The 16,754-nt window shown below is 30.8% G+C and overlaps 5 protein-coding genes across 6 annotated transcripts; 3 read left to right on the top strand and 2 right to left on the bottom strand.

Moving 5' to 3' along the window:
• Positions 1–1,382: 1,382 nt before the first annotated feature.
• Positions 1,383–3,632, top strand: LOC114877103. Its single transcript, XM_029189257.2, has 7 exons — positions 1,383–1,643; positions 1,813–1,907; positions 1,990–2,166; positions 2,440–2,657; positions 2,731–2,948; positions 3,020–3,267; positions 3,348–3,632. Exons 1-7 carry the CDS (start codon positions 1,383–1,385, stop codon positions 3,553–3,555), a joined length of 1,425 nt encoding a protein of 474 aa, XP_029045090.2. The 3' UTR covers positions 3,556–3,632.
• Positions 3,521–5,092, bottom strand: LOC114877093 (probable 39S ribosomal protein L45, mitochondrial). Its single transcript, XM_029189235.2, has 6 exons — positions 5,005–5,092; positions 4,605–4,925; positions 4,368–4,519; positions 4,201–4,249; positions 3,984–4,133; positions 3,521–3,909 (listed from the first exon to the last, which is right to left on the bottom strand). The coding sequence occupies exons 1-6, from the start codon at positions 5,053–5,055 to the stop codon at positions 3,637–3,639; spliced, it is 996 nt and encodes a 331-aa protein (XP_029045068.2). The 5' UTR covers positions 5,056–5,092; the 3' UTR covers positions 3,521–3,636.
• Positions 5,093–5,731: 639 nt separating this feature from the next.
• Positions 5,732–9,110, top strand: LOC114877091 (nucleolar protein 14 homolog). 2 transcript variants are annotated; one of them, XR_003789504.2, is made up of 6 exons: positions 5,732–7,410; positions 7,489–7,618; positions 7,689–7,853; positions 7,934–8,442; positions 8,517–8,874; positions 8,944–9,110. XR_003789504.2 is itself a non-coding variant. In XM_029189234.2 (5 exons), exons 1-5 carry the CDS (start codon positions 5,738–5,740, stop codon positions 8,761–8,763), a joined length of 2,724 nt encoding a protein of 907 aa, XP_029045067.2. In that variant the 5' UTR covers positions 5,732–5,737; the 3' UTR covers positions 8,764–9,110. The 2 variants fall into 2 exon arrangements, 1 of the variants encoding a protein (XP_029045067.2); XM_029189234.2 differs by having other exon boundaries at positions 8,517–9,110.
• Positions 9,111–9,200: 90 nt separating this feature from the next.
• On the bottom strand, positions 9,201–10,238 carry LOC123988040 (the record flags this gene model as incomplete). Its single annotated transcript, XM_046286671.1, has 1 exon — positions 9,201–10,238. A coding segment is annotated over exon 1 (1,038 nt), but the record flags the coding sequence as incomplete, so codon positions are not given.
• Positions 10,239–15,211: 4,973 nt separating this feature from the next.
• On the top strand, positions 15,212–16,751 carry LOC114877099. Its single transcript, XM_029189252.2, has 3 exons — positions 15,212–15,434; positions 15,522–15,742; positions 15,805–16,751. Exons 2-3 carry the CDS (start codon positions 15,524–15,526, stop codon positions 16,618–16,620), a joined length of 1,035 nt encoding a protein of 344 aa, XP_029045085.1. The 5' UTR covers positions 15,212–15,434; positions 15,522–15,523; the 3' UTR covers positions 16,621–16,751.
• The last annotated feature ends 3 nt before the right edge of the window (positions 16,752–16,754 follow it).

Below are 16,754 nucleotides of genomic sequence, written 5' to 3'. Positions count from 1 at the left end.
GCGTCGAAAGCTCGTCGTCGGTTAGACGTTCAATTAATTTATGTCAAACTGCTTTGACAAGAGATCATAAGTTTAAAATCTTTATACATATATATACACGATCCATGTTTTCTGAATGAAACTGATCAGTTCATTTCTTCCCTCGCCACGCTCGATCCTGATCGGTTCCACGAATAAATGTTAAAAACTATGCCTCGAATTTAGAAACCTTCTTCCTTAGATTCTATTTTCTTTTTTCTTTTTTTTCATAAAATGGTATACTAGATTTGCGTCGTACATTGTATTTCCATCAGTGACCTGAGTCTCGGCTATGATTACGTGATAGGGTGATTATCAGTGCATCGTGGATGCATTAAAGAAATGCAGGATCACGAATCGTAACACCATCTGACAAAGTGAATTCGTTGATTGTTGATGTAACAGACACGCAAGTAGGATAAATGTATGGGGATGGTGAAGATAAAAGACTGGGTATACATCCAAGTCTCTTGGGGTTTACAAGGGTGATGTGTATAAGTACCTGTGGTCATACACAATTTGGGATTCTTTTATCAAAGGGAAGTGGAAAAAGAGGAGACTCCTGCCACTTGCCTTATTTGGAAAGTGGAACCATGGAGTATTCTGCCACTTGCCTTATTTGGAAAATGGAGAAAATGGAGTGTGCTGCAACTTGCCTTATTTGGAAAGTCGAAAAAATAGACTATTCTGCCACTTGCCTTATTTGGCTATGATTTTAAAGTCTAAGGACTAGTGGTTCTAGGTTTGGGGATAAGAATCTCTCTATACTCTCCTCATCACCTCTAGCTCCGCTGTCTTTTGCTCTTAGCTTCTCCCAGGGTTAAAAGCAAAGACTCTTCACTTAATAAAAGCCAATCATTAATCAAGAAAAACCTATATTACATCCAAATGCACACATAATGACAAGAAGTTCTAAGTTTGGATCTCCCTATGTTCTCCTAATCTACTCTAGCTCCTCGAGCCCACTTTGGCTTTCCTTAACTTCTCTCAAAACTAAAAGCAACCAATGAGATAACTCATTCTTCCTCTAATAAAAGTCCAACATTAATCAACAAAAGCCTAAATTGCACCCAAATGTAAATGAAGCTAGGTAATCTGACCCACCCTAAACAAAAACCCTAATGACCTCAATGGATACACAGTTCCATTGTGTTAATATTAAACAAAATAAAAGTGTCTTATATCAAACAATATCTAAAGCTTTAATTCACCGTACAAAACGTTTTATAACAGCGTTCATCAAATGAAATGAAACCAAATGGAGATCGATTCGGTTATAATAGCCACACGCTAAAACGTCAGATATCACGATAATTTCTGTATCATCATAACGATATCCTGAACAATAGGAAAAAAAAGCAGTCATGAAAGGTTCTCGTTCGAAACGAAACGGTCCAAGGAAAGTTGCCTTTTTGAAAGAGTTACTATTGCTTCTAGTAATTTGCGAATTTTTTAAACCTGCTCATTCTGTGAATGGAGTGATATGGAATAAGAAATCAGGGAATTTCGTGCCCATTTTCAGCGATCCATATTTTGCTGCATTTAATCAGGAAATTATTAATCGAAGTCGGGAACGAGAAACGCACAATTTCCAAGGGAAAGTTGTACGATTCACTTATTTTGAGGTAACGTCACTCAACTTCCTTGGTGAAGTTTCTTCAGTTTAATGATTTGATTATTATTCCATCAGTATAATACTGTTGAACCCTTTCAAATCATAGATTTTAAGTTATAGAAATTATTAAGATGATTTTTTTATTAATTTCTTATTTAACATTACTGTACAATTCACAGCAAAAGAATCTCGTCGACACTGAAGCAAATGGAACCAAAGTGTCGGGGGCGATTGGAGAAATGTGGCACATTTTAGCGCAATACTTAAATTTCACGTAAAGAAAGAGCCATTCAGAAAGACTGTTGATTATCACGATAAGAAACACGTAAGATTTCAGCTAAATTTAATCCTTTCAGATTGAAACCAATCTTAAGCAAATATCCAACATTAGGAGGTAGATTTCCTAATGGATCTTACGAAGACGGTTTATTGAAGATTATTCAAGGAAACGAAACGGATGTGATACCAAGAGTGGAAGCTTTTACCACACGTTCCGGTGCTACTCAGTTTTCTATGCCTTTATGGATAACCAGGCTAGTTGGTTTTACTTATACTATATCAATCAATACATATCCAGAAATCATTAGTAAAATGGTTGTGCAGTCATTTTTCACCAATTTTAAGCTTTAAATTAATAAATAAACATTGTCATATCTATGTAGCCAGCAGGATAATCCTGGTCTCTCCACACTGTGGACTGGTCCCCTCATCATTTTAAAATTCCAAGACTCTAAATTTATAAAATTCCTGAATATTCTTATGTTACATGTTTTGTGCTTAGTAAATATCTGTTAATTAATATACAGACAACGATTTTACATCAAACGTAACGAGCAACATCTGTTGGATTGGATGGTGCAATTATTCGGTCCAAAAGTTTGGTACGCAATAGGGTGGACGTATCTCTTGCTAAGCGTTTGCAGTTACGCTTGTCAAAAGACAGCGGTGGCACTTACATATCAGAAGTTTCATGTAAAACTGAGTGACCACATATTCTACAATTTTGGCGTGATGTGTGGTCAAAGTAAGAAGAAACTATAACGCATTTTTCAAACGAATAATTTGTAATAATTTAAGAAAATACATTTATTTTTCAGATTATATTCCGCCAAGTCTTCTTAAGAGCTCGAACCTAGTGGAATTATGGTTGAATATATTTTCTACCCTAATTAGAACATGTTTCGGTGCAATTGTAATTTGTTACATGACAAAAACTATTACCGTACCACCTTTTTCAGATCTATCTACTTTAATCAGCAGCTCCTCGTACCATGTTCTTCTGAAATCGGGTTCTTTGCCGCATATAACATTGATGGTAACAGAATTATAGAACTGGATCAAGATTAAACCCGGTGCCGCGGTTCATTATTTTGCAACTGATTTCAGACAGCCGACTCTAATGCGGTGGCATTGAGAAAAACGAAACGATATACTGTCGTAGAAACGATGGATGAGCTATACAGGATGGGATGTTCAACGAACAAGCTATTTACTGTGGCGCAAATCGCAGACATAAAGAAAGCTAATGGCTTGCGCATCTGTCGATTAAATCCAGTCGGAAAATCTGTTTACACGGTAGTGGTAAGTTCTGGAATTGCGTGGAATTTCGAGTACAAGAAAAGCATCGACGTCGGGTAAATAGTTTATAAGATAAACTAAACATAACGAGAAGAAATATTATTCTATCTTATTCTACAAAATTCTATCCATGCAGAATAATAAAACTATACGAAGTCGGCTTAATGAACCGATTAAAGCAGTACTGGATAGAATCAAACAATGTGGAGGAAGAAGAAAGTAATGAAATAGATCCGGTTAATATGGAACATGTGGTTCTGATACTAATTGTATTCGGTATAGGATTGTTAACAGCTCTTGTTGTCCTTATACTTGAAAAGCTGACGTTTTATTATACTAATTAAGATATTTTTTCTTTCACTTTAAAATGTTTTACTAATGAATGAATAATTTTACATTAAGTAATTATATTATACGTTTACTCATTATGGATTAGCGTCCAACGTTTCGGGACGTACTGTCTGAGCGACTGATTCAGCATCAGAAGACGGAGCTTCCTTTTTTTCTTTTGGTAATACAAAAGTTTTCGCCGCTACTTCTTGCGGTTTCAACCACTTTGGTATAATTTTACCGTGTATCCTCCAGTTACCGTACACATTAGATAAATGCTTCTCAAACACTACATACTCTAAAACATCCTTTTTCACTGTCTCGCTACCCAACATCAATCGTCCGAATCTATCGTAAATGCACAGTATCTAAAAAGTAATTTCTTATGTAACAATCTGAATGTACATTGTGAGAAATAATGCAATAAAGTTTCTTATAAAACCTGTTGAGTGTGAAAACGAACGGTTACTTGAGCGAATTCATTTGTTTTTGTTATCATACTTGTATTCCTTGCATGTACAAGACGTGGTGGCTCCAAAGATTCTATGAATTTCCATACAATTGTTTTATCCTCCATATTATGAATCATTATCTATAATCGAATATTTGTGTTCCAGAATATGAAATAATAATAGTAAATTTAAAAGCACAAAACTTACAGGAAATGCTGCTTCAGTTATGTACTGTAGCAGTGCATTATCATCTTTACTGAAAACAATTTCATTTAAAATAATGTTTACTAACATTACTACTAACAACTACAAAAACAATAGTTTAGTAACAAACAAAGAAATATAACGACACAAGATTAATAAATATCACCTACGCCACTAAGGCTTCATGAGCTTTTAAGTAAATCTCGAATGCCTTCTCTCCGAATGTCTTAGTTGAAAACTCTTCATCGTACGATCTAATTTTTCTAATAGACAAATAAGATTTACTCTTTTTTTCTAGAAGTTCAACCCTTTGTTTTGCTCCCTGATTAATAAACATAAAGTTAACACCGTGTACAAGCGTTTTGCAATTCTTTCTCAAATATTATACATTAAATATAATTACATACTGAAGTAGAAATGGCAGAGAATTTTCCATCACCTTCTGGAACAACATAGGATTCAAATATTTGAGGTGTACAACTAATAAGAATAGGTCTCTCTGTCCATTGTCTTTGTGGTAAGATTCCTAACTTTTTCATCGTGGATCTTTCTTTATCTTTGGCTATATTTCCATCATTATCAAACTCTGGTAGATCCACTTTAATAAACTTTTGTGCTCTTTCTTTGCGATATTTTTGATTGAAATGTTTTTTTATACTTCTAGATTGTTGAAACGTGACATTGTACAGTGGATAATTAATAGGAGCTAATGCTAAAGGCAAATTGTTCTGAAAAATATTATGATAATCAATAATTTCTGCAAGACACAGTAATAAGGTTTATAAAATATAATGTGATACATATTACCTGTGTGCATCTTCCAAAAATATAAACACCACATTTATATGTTGATATCATTTTTGTAAGTATTTGAAAACTTATAAAATTTATATATGATCATGTATATTTTACATTTAGGTTATGTCAAAATAAATTCATATAAATTAAGCTATACAATAGCCACTGATATTATGAAGCAACAATCATTAAATATTAAATGAAAACTTTTTAATTATAAATTTCTAAACTTAAAATAATAATATAATACGATGCTAATATGATCGTTTTCGAAATGTACTGTTTACCATAACCCAGCATAACCACAGACGAAGTTTATGTCTGGGATAGTGTTTCAGCCCATTTCAGCCAGACTCAATAAGTCAAAGATATTGTATGGATATTTACATTATACACGTGGGTAGCGGTAAAACATTGAATAGATAAGAAAAATTTGTCAAAACAAAAGTTTAATATTAATTACCACTTCTATAAAAAGCTATTTGGTATAACTTATAATAATATAAAAGTATATTTGTTTTTTCAAGATTTCAACTTGGTATCCATTTTCTTAGAAAGGAGGTTATGGATTAAAGCAGAGTAATTCTTAGCATATAATAAAAGAAATAATAATATAATTACGATGACAGTATATTCCATAACAGTAACATAAGCTGTCAAAACGTAATAATAATTTTTAACACAAAGATTTAAGCCCATGTGTTGTAATACTTTGTAAGTGTTTAAAGAATTGAAATTAAAAATGGTCAAAACAAAGAAGTTATTATCAGAGATTTCTCAGCAAAAGCGTAATCAGCAGAATAAGAAAAGCCTGAATCCATTTGAAGTGCACATAAATAAAGATAAACAAAATGTTTTGGGAAAAAGAAGTAAAACAGATAGAGGACTTCCAGGAATTTCACGTGCAAAAGCAATTAATAAACGTAAAGGAACGCTTCTTCAGGAGTATAAATTAAAGAACAAAGATAATCTATTTTTGGATAAGCGTATAGGTGAGAAAAATGTAGCCATGAACGAAGAAGAGAAGGCAATAGCTAGATTTGCAGCAGAACGCGTGAAAGCTCATAAGAAAAAAAGTATTTACAATTTAAATGACGAGGAAGTATTAACGCATAGAGGACAAACCTTAGAAGAAATTGAAAAATTTGATGATCCAAAAAGCGATGATGAGTTCAGTGAAGATGAAAATACAACTGGAAAATTACACGATAAATTTGTTGGAGAGGCTCATTTCGGTGGTGGAATTTTATCAAAATCAGACTCCCAAAAATCTAGAAAAGATATCATAGATGAACTTATAGCTGAATCAAAGAAACGAAAAGCTGAGAAGCAGAAGATACGCGAACAAACTATAGACCTAACAGAAAAACTTGATTCTGAATGGAGAGATCTTCTTCCAATTATATCAACTGCTAATAAGAATATTGAAGAGACAGTTGAAAAAACAAAAGCTGATGATTATGACATTGCTGTACGCGAATTGAAATATGAAGCCAAAGGTATGCCATCAGATAAATTGAAATCTGAAGATGAAATAATAAAAGAGGAGAAGGAGAAGCTAGAGGCTCTTGAATCAGACCGTTTAGCAAGAATGAAAGGATTTGTAAGTGATTCAAATAGTGAAATCAAACACAAATCTGCGGATGATCTTGATGATGGTTTTGAATTAGAAACTGTAGAAGATGAAACAGTAAATGATGAAGTTAATTCAAACAAAAATTCAGAAAAGAATTCAAATAACGAAGAAGCTAGTGATATGAGTGATACTGAAGATAACGATAATGATGATGACAAAGATAATAACAGTGATGCTGATGATTCAGTTTCTAATAATGATAAAGAAGAAATTGTAAATGAAGAGTCAGATGCTGTTGAAATGAATGGCATTGTTAAAAAAGAAACAGATACTGAGAATTCTGTTGAAAGTGAATTGGATGAAAATTCAAATGTAGAAAAATTTGAAAGTTCTGAAGGAGACAATCTATCAGACTTAAAAGAGTCAGAATCTGCTAGCGAAGATGAAACTGATACTGAAATTACCTCAAAAGAGAAATTAACTCTGAAGTCAGAAAATGATACAAAAGTTTTCAAACTGAATGACCAAACCAGAGAACAAGAGATTAGAGATGACCTTTTAAAAAGAAAAGAAATCATGGAAAATGCAAGAAAAGAATTACCTTATACCTACAAAATACCAGAAAGTTTTGAAGAATTGCAAGAATTATTACATAATCGTAATCCTGACTATCAGTCACTTATTGTAGATCGTATTATTAAATGCAACCACTGGTCTCTAGATAATAAAAATAAAGAAAAATTATCAAACTTATTTTTATTACTATTACAACACTTAAATGACTGTGCTGTTGAGGATGATGTTGAAAGTGTTATCAAATGTTTTCAAATTATTGATAGGTAATACATAACTAATAATCATTATCAGTAAGATTTTATTCATCATTATTTAAATTTAATAATATATGTTTTTTCCAGACTATCGCCTTTCTTATACGATCTTGCACATGTAGATCCACAAAATACTAAAAATGTTATGCAGGCAATAATTAAAGAAAAGCACGAAGAATTTGAGAAAAACAAAAAGAGATATCCTAGTTTAGACACGGTACGTTTAATTTTTAATTACACTATACAAATCAAATTACGAGTTTATAATAAACATTTTTTTCTTTCAGCTTATTTTCTTCAAATTAGTTTCTTTAATATTTCCAACGTCTGACTTTAGACATCCTGTTACCACTCCTTGTTTAATATTTATGTCTCAAATATTATTCAGATGTCGTATTAAAAACAAAGTGGATGTTTCAAAAGGTCTTTTTATATGCACACTTATTTTGGAGGTAATGTAACAGTAATCTAATCTTTTTAATGTAATGTATGAATATAATGTTACAATATAATGTATCCATTATATTTTCAGTATACGGTACTAAGCAAAAGATTTGCTCCATCCGTAATCAATTTCTTACGTGGAGTAATATACGTATCTACGCCTAAACACCTGATTCAAGGAATAAAAATGATACCACCGTTTAAAACAGCAGGAGAGTTGAGTAACTTATTAATCCTTTACGAGGACAAAACTGATTTAGATATCGAGCCAAATACCACATCTATGAAAGCAAGTGATTTAACAGACGGAGAGATGGATGATGAATTTAAGATAAGAGCTCTTCTAACGGCTGTGAATTTATTAAATGAATTTAAAAACCATCTGGAACAACTTGACGCAGTGTATTCTATATTCGAGCCGGTTGTTAAATTACTCAAGCCGAATAGCTATGATAAGTATCCGCAAAGTGTGAGGAAGTCTGTTAAACAATTGCGAAAAGACTTGAAAGCATTGAAGAATAAGAAACTAGAATATATTGTGCTTGAAAAGAAGAAGCCAAAACCATTGAGATTGTACGAGCCTCGAATTGAAGCAGTGTATGTAATAGTTTCAGATATAACTGTTCAGTTTCATTGATATGTTTTATGTTAATTGGTAAATCATTTTTCAGGTATGACGGTAAGAAACACAGGACCACGTCTAAGGTGAAAGCAGAACGGGAAAAATTATTACATAAATACAAGAAGGAAATGAAAGGTGCTATGCGTGAAATACGAAGGGACAGGGCTTTCCTGGCGAAACTACAAATAAAGGAACAAATTAAAAACGACGAAGAACGAAAACGCAAAGTTAGAGAAATCTTTGGTGACGCTGCTATGCAGCAGAATGAATTGAAGAAGTTGAAAAGGAAGAAGTAACAATTGTAGAATAAGTATATCTCCTACACACACTATCTTAAATATTAACATCTCGTAGAGGAAATACTAATAATTTGGAGTAAAATAACGCGAAATCTCAACGACATTAAGGTAATCATAATCGCTATATTAGCGTTTTATGAGATTCTTATAATTTTCAAATTTAATCAAATGTTTTAGAACTTCAACATTTCCAGACAATGATACAAGCTTCCTTACATTTTTCATTCATCTTTAATATAATGCAGCTTATATTTTTAATATAATTGTATTATACAGACTACAATTATTTTTAGGTAATAAAATGTACATAAACAATTCGAATATAATAAATGATTTGTACAAGTCGTTTGTTGCTATTTATATACATAAATTGAATGATCCATTCTTTTATGAAAACGTGACAATTAAATATACATTTATTTTGTATATTTAATTGTAATTTTTTTCTTCATATACTCTGGTAAAATTAAACAGCTATTTTCAAGATTATCAAACACATTGTTATTCAAAGTTTGGGGGTGGAAGAGGTGAGAAGTATCGTTTATAATTTGGCATAAAGGTTTAGATTGATTCTTTGAATAAATTACAAAGTACCACCTATCAAAATATTCTTTCAGAATTTCGAAATTTGTAAATGATCTCGTTAATACATTTTCCAATTGCATATCATATTTATCATCAATACTGTGAAGAGAATTTCTTAAAATTTCTTTCAACCCTTCACGTAGTAAAAATTTCTTATGGAGTTCTTTTGCCATTTCAATATGACTTTTCGTTTCTAGTTTTCTTGCAACATATTGTTTCCATGATACGATACACTTTCTCATCATTTTATGTTCTATCATGGAAATCACCAAGGACTCTTTTTTACGTACAACAAGAACATCTTTCAATTTATCATGCCAACGAAGAATAAATCTTTTCAACAGAAAACCTGTAGCTACTGCATACAAGTTCTGTTTATGAAGCATTTTTATTTTATATTGCTGAGAAAAATCTTTCCAATGGAAGAAATATTTACGAGTTAAATTTAATTCCCAAAATTGCATAGCTTGACTTAATTTTTGTTTCTCTTGTACAGCAGCACAAAGCGCTAGCCTCCATCTTTCTATGTAAATATATTGCAGTTTCTGAATAATATTTTTACTTTTATCATCTAAATAATGCAATTTAATTCGTTTCTCCTTTTTATAAATAGCATAACTATGAAGTTTTCTTACAACTTTAATTGCTAAATTCTTTTTATAGAAGTTCTGTGACATAAACACTTTTCTTCTTTTGCATTTCTTTGTAAATACATATAAACGCCAATTGTTCAATACTTGAAGTTTTTTTGTACTTTCAAATATGCTTTGAATTTTACATATTCTTACAGCATTTTCTATCCTTTTATTGTACCAACATTGCCACGCAGTAAATGCCTTTTGCATTAATTTAAAATTGTAAAATGTTATGGCATTTTCTTGCGCCATTTTATCAGCAATAGATTCATTTACATACTATTACAGAAGAAAAGTAAAGTTTAATAAGAAGAAATATGAATGCAAAATTTAAATTAATTTTATAAAAACCATACCGTAATGAATTGTTTGAAATATTGTTTCAATAATTTCTTTTTATAATACGTTTGAATATATTCTTCAATATTTAATTTTTGTAGTTTAATTTTGTAATATCTCTTCCAAGCACAAAAGTATCTTAATAATAATTTATTATTATGAAACACAATTGCATTATTTATTTTATCTTTCAATGATGTGAATTCACAGAAACTAATCCAAGCTGCCATATATTTTTTTAAGATACCTTTGGTATAAAATTTATATGCCTACATTAGAATTTTATAAATTAGGAAGGAAACAATTATTAATCAAGTGTTAATGTTACTATACATACTCTATCCTGCATTGCTTTCTTTTGTCTCTGTTGCATTACATATATTTTCCAATTAAAAATACATTTCTTCAAGAAATGTATATTATAAAATGTAACAGCTTTCTCTAATAATATTTTCTTTCTATTTTTGATTGAAATATACTTAAGCCAGAATGTAAAATATTGCTTTAACAAAGTTTTAGAATAATGTTCCTCTGCTTTCATGTAATTTACAGAAGGTGCAATATTATTAGAGTAATTATTTGTAGATAAAACAATGTGTTGCCATTTTAATAATACATTTTTTGATAATATATTTAACACCATTTTCTGTAACTTCTTGTTATAATAATAGTTTGCTTTATACATGTCTCTTCTTGTATGTAATTTATGAATAACATAAATTTTCCAATGTTCAAAAACATTTCTCAAAATCCTTCTATTATGAAAATTAATATGTGATCTCTGAATAATGCTACATAAATAAGGATAGATCAATTTTGTATGATTCTATTATTTTCAAAATTTGAATTTAGGATTCTTACTTTGTACAGTGTTGGATATCAGTACCTGTAACACCTGATACATCATTTTTGTAAATTGTATTTTGCATGATTTTTAACACATTGTTATATTTGTTTAAAGGGTTTTGTGATGCAGTATTTTTAAACCAATAATGTAACGATTGTAATTCTAAATCGTACATATAGTTTTTGTTAACTATCCTTTCCATTATTGTATCAAATTATATAGCAAATACATATTATTAACATTTATAATTAAACAAAGCTTTTAGTTACTTCATTTTCATTAACTGAAGTATGTCTCGTATAAAATTAAAATAAAGCGATATGTATTTATTTCTTTATTTAAAAAAATAATTGACATCCAAGTTGAAAATATTAATTTTTATTTCGAACTATTAACAAGCATATTTCGAAGTTTTTAAACTAGCAAGGCTTTTTCTATAATATTTGCTATATACTGATATTTTAAAAAATTTATTTATGGAATATGAAACACCTTAAAACTTATTCAAAACAAATAAATTCCTCAATGACCCCACGATAACTCTCGATGGTCTCTTAATTTAAAACTAATTACAAGGTCCCTACTGTACTTGCTATTCTAATGTTGCACTCGTCAGAATGGAAAATGAAGTTAATAAAATAATGAAGAAAACTTGATTTAAAAAATAATAATAAAATAAAGGAAAACGCAAAACGCGAGCAAAGGTAAAGAAAATTCGCTTTTATTCGAATGTATCCCCGTGTGCACCCTTACCTAAAATATAACAGCACCCTTTCCTATTCGCGATTATACAGAAAAGAGAATTAACATAGCAATCTCAAAACCATTTAAGGAAATAAATGAGAAATCAATAAGAAAATAATTCTCTAAAATAAAATAATAAATTGAAGAAAAAAGAGGGAAATAAAACCCGAATTCTATAATTCAATAGAAGCTTAGTAGATATTAAACTCGTAAAATTTCGAGCTTAATATATACTTGAGGGAATTGCTCATATTATTTAAAAATACCTGCAAAAGACATACAAAAAAAAGAAAAAAAAAAAACAAATTAGCAAGCATAGTGACATTAAAATGACTCTCCATCCGAAGATGGACAGCCATTAATAGTTCCCCTCTTCTGTGGCAAATTTTGCCGGGGCTCTTCAGCGCGTAGCCTCTTCCTTCTTCGGCAATAGCCTCAAAAAAATCACTCATAAAAATTGTACTTGCTTCGTAAAAAGAAGCAAGCACAAATTAAGTTTCATTTTACTTCACTGCACTTTGATACTTCATTTTTGCAATCGGGTCTAATACCACGACTGCGACTTACAAACTAAGGCTTGACCTTAAGAAAAATCAAGAGAATGTTAAATTAATTAATTAATTTGCATTCTCATTTTTTCTCTCGATTTTTTGTTTTCCAACCCCAGATACAAGCTTCTCACGTATTGGAGGAGAATACGAAGAGAAACATGAAAGCTTGCTCTGGCCCTGCCTACTTATTAACTAAACTCATTCACACCAGAAGTAAACTACCTGCCTGCCTATTGCTATATTTAAAAAGGGCAAAAAGCATTCTCACAAAAATTCACTCCACGATTCTCATACGTACCATCCGGGTGCAAAAATGCCTATACCTAGAGAGAACGTCCCGGGACGCCTCCGTCACCCGAGTTCAATTCAACATTCACACTCTAAAAATCATACCTTTTAGCTGAAATCGACTGACAATTAATAGTGAACATTGTACAAAAATTAATATATTTTATTTTCATATTCCATTGAATATCTAATGTAACATGCATGAGTTGTAATAATTTTTCAATTTATTCTCGATAAGTATTTTCTAATTGTATGGTAATATTATAGCAAATTAATGTTGTTAATAAACGATACAAGTCCCACGTCCTAACCACACACACACATGTGGAACTTATATCGTGTATGGTTCACTATGTTTGTCAGCCGCCAAAATATATTATATTTAATACTAAACCTTGTTCACCGCCCTCCACCCACGCGAGTACATCTAAGTACCCGAATGAGCTTTGGGCATAAAATGAACAAGGCCAATGGTAATTTCCACCTACCAGTTTTCTTCATGTGTGCTGAAATGCCTAAGCTAAAACGTATGATCAGTAAAAACTAATTCATTGATATTTTAACTTTATTAAAAAAAAGAATATCATTAAAATAATATGAATAAAATTAAAGAACGTTACAATATCAAGAGCAATTTCAATATCAAAATAAATAATCTAAACAATCAAAGATATTCATAATTATTACTTTGATATCGAAATCTGCTCGACGCGAAATAATTTCTTGTACATGTAGAAAAGAAAATGTATTCTGAAATCGGAGGGTCATCCGACTTCTCTACATTTTTAAACTCGAAATATGTGTATATAAATATGTACAAGAAAACCCTAGCCTGAGCTAAGAAATAAAATACAAAGAAAAACAATTTGCACGATTATCATTGTATAAATGATACAGTGATATTCGTGAGTCACTATGCTTGCTCAAAAGATAAATATTACAACCGGTCCCCGTGTCGATTCGGACCATTCGCCCTACGACATGATGGGGACCGGAGGAACTATAAAACATGCGACACACCGATCGTTGACTTGTACCACTGCACTCGCCACGCATCATGGAGCTTGATCCACGATTGATCCATGATTGACCCACGATTGACCCATGGTTAATCCGCTGCTGTGACGCGATCAAGATTGGGCAGCTCGTCTGTTGGTACCCTCAGTGGTCAAAGCACTCTTCTGAAACAGAAACAATAACAAACGATTAAGGAACTCAGTTCGTATTCTGTTTACACATGTTACAGTTAACGTGTACGAATTCATTCATGCAAACGTGCAAACGTTAAAATGAAAAATTTGCCATAACCATACCATAAAACAAAGTAATGCATTTGCAAATATTTTCCAAAATATGTAACTAACAACCCCATAAAACATTTGCAAAATCATGCAGAAACGCATACATAGCTAACAACAACACTAGAACCTCATAAAATGTTTTTAACAATTTGGAAATACACATCTACCAATACCATAAAATATTTGCAAAAATATGTCAAAACACATAAATAATTACACCGTAGAATACACTAATAAATGCGCTATCACATAAGGGAACACATTAATATACATGTAGACACATGGGGAACCACGCCATAAAATGTGTTAATAAATTCCCATAGGTATGCGTGGACACATAATAAAAAACACTAAGCATATGCATTAATAATCTAAACGTGGACTCTTACCGATATATGTTTGACGCGTAGATCCGCACCCCTCACCGGTCGCGATAAGACTAAATACGTATGACCTCGCTGTAGGTCGTACAGGTAGCGACGTGCCCAACCAACCGTAACGTTCCGCTTTACCGCCAGGACCGAATACCTTGAGGCGAATTTTAAATTATTCTACTAAAATTTATTTTATTACAATTTTTTATTGTACAATTGATTATTAACTAAATTATTGTTATATGTATTAAAATTTTCTATTTTTATTACCTTTACGCGTGAATATCTTGTATAATTATGTTTAATTATTATTATTATTATTACAATTGATTTTGGTATAATTTTTAATTTCTACATATTGAAATTGATTATTTTTATAACTTTTATGAGTAAATATCCTGCTTTGTATGAATTATTTATCTTTTGTAAAACGAGATTGAGAAGTAATTACTGTATTTTAATATAAATTTAATTTTTATAATTTATCAAAAATCGAACAGTTATTGAATGTTATACACACTACAGTAATAAAAGTTACAACTTTTACAGTTTATTCTTTTACCAAGGCACATAAAGTGAATACGAATTTGTTAAACAATTATTTTAATAATTCTTCTGTCCCGTGGTATATTTTAAATAATTCCTACGAAATAAAATTAGAGGGGGTCAAAATGTCTTATCATATCTCGTCGGTGCCCCTGTGTATTGTGGTAAAATACACACGACTGTCATACCGACTGTACTCTATGCAAACCTAACCTCGCCTGTGGGGTCTCTGGGACCCCCAAAATCATAACAATAATGACATATCCTGTCTTTTTATATCTGTAGCAATTTGTAGTCACTATATGAATTAAATTATCAAGATCAAAGTAAATCAAAATATATTTATTCAGCTTTTATTATAATTAGAAGAAACTAACATAACTAAGGGTATATGTATAATACAGTTCAAGAACTGAGATTAACAATATTTATTTTCATCAATTAACAATACAACCTTAGTAAGTGTGATTAAAGATTTTTTAATTTTGATCGAAATTGCATTATTACTTTCTGTGATATTTAAATAATTATTTCACGATATCAAGGTATGGATAAAAGGATTCTGAAAGCAATATTATGCAGCTGTGAAAGTGTCACAAAAGATCTTGAAAAATCAAAGGATTTCCAAAAATTATTACAAGACGACCAGTTTCTACCAACATCTAATGGTATATTTAATGCAGCTTGTGTATCATTAACAAAGTTACTCTCTTACAAAGTTTCAAAGGAAGCATATCAACGTTACACTGTCCGTCTTCATGTGATTGTATGTACTTTTGTAATTAGACAAGATTTATTATATTACTTTGATAACTAATTTTGTTTCAGAGTGCTCTAAGAGATTGGTGTAGGATCAACGAAGCTCTTCAAAATTTTAAAATATTCACAGATCAAAAGAAAACATTAACATTTCTCAACAGTTTGGTAGAAAAGTATATAACAGATGATATCTTAGATACATGCGATTCAAGTGACGACCTATTACCATTAACCAGTGCTTTAATGTGTCTAGCATCTACAAATTCATATTATAATTATTACGTAGAAAAGCTACTTCTAAAACTTGTGGAATTGGAATCCTGTGATCAAAGTGACTATTTGTTATGTTATGCTGTACAGAAGGATGCTAATTTCAATCTGAATTTTTCAACGATAGAAAGTATATATAATTCCCAAAGATGTAAATTAATAGAACAACCACTACTGGAAGAGTTCATGTTATGTACAGATTTAAATAAAGATGTTAATATAGATAACTCAGAGAGTATCAATTTGTTAAGTCAATTGTATGAGTTTGCTAGTAAATCTACATGTATTTTTCTACTCGTATGTGCCTTTTTAAAAGAATTATTTATACAATTAGATTATGCCTCCACAGTTATGAATTTTATACAAAAAGTGTTGAAACACATTAAAGACTGCTGTGAAAATCAAGACAATGACATTCTAGATCTTTACCCAAGAAATTTACAATCAATTATAATTTTACTGCAAATACAACCAGAGTATCATACAACTGATTCTAAAAATTCAACTTTAAGAACATTAGAAAGCATTTATTTTGAAGACAAGCACAGCGTAATAACTTTGTTGCTGCATTTTCCTCAATGGTTAAAGTTATTTGGAGAACTACTCTTAAATTAAAATAATATTTAATAAAATTATATATATGTGATAGATTTATGTAAACTTAAAATACTCATATCAAGATATTGTTTCAAATGTATAATTTTTAAATGTATTAGTATATCTGAAATATATAACATTAAAATTAAGAT

This window comes from Osmia bicornis, chromosome 8 (assembly GCF_907164935.1).
Source record: "Osmia bicornis bicornis chromosome 8, iOsmBic2.1, whole genome shotgun sequence".
In the NCBI taxonomy this organism is placed as follows: Eukaryota; Metazoa; Arthropoda; class Insecta; order Hymenoptera; family Megachilidae; genus Osmia; species Osmia bicornis.
The sequence above is the reverse complement of the archived record's forward strand: the minus strand, read 5'-3'. Positions and strand labels throughout refer to the sequence as shown.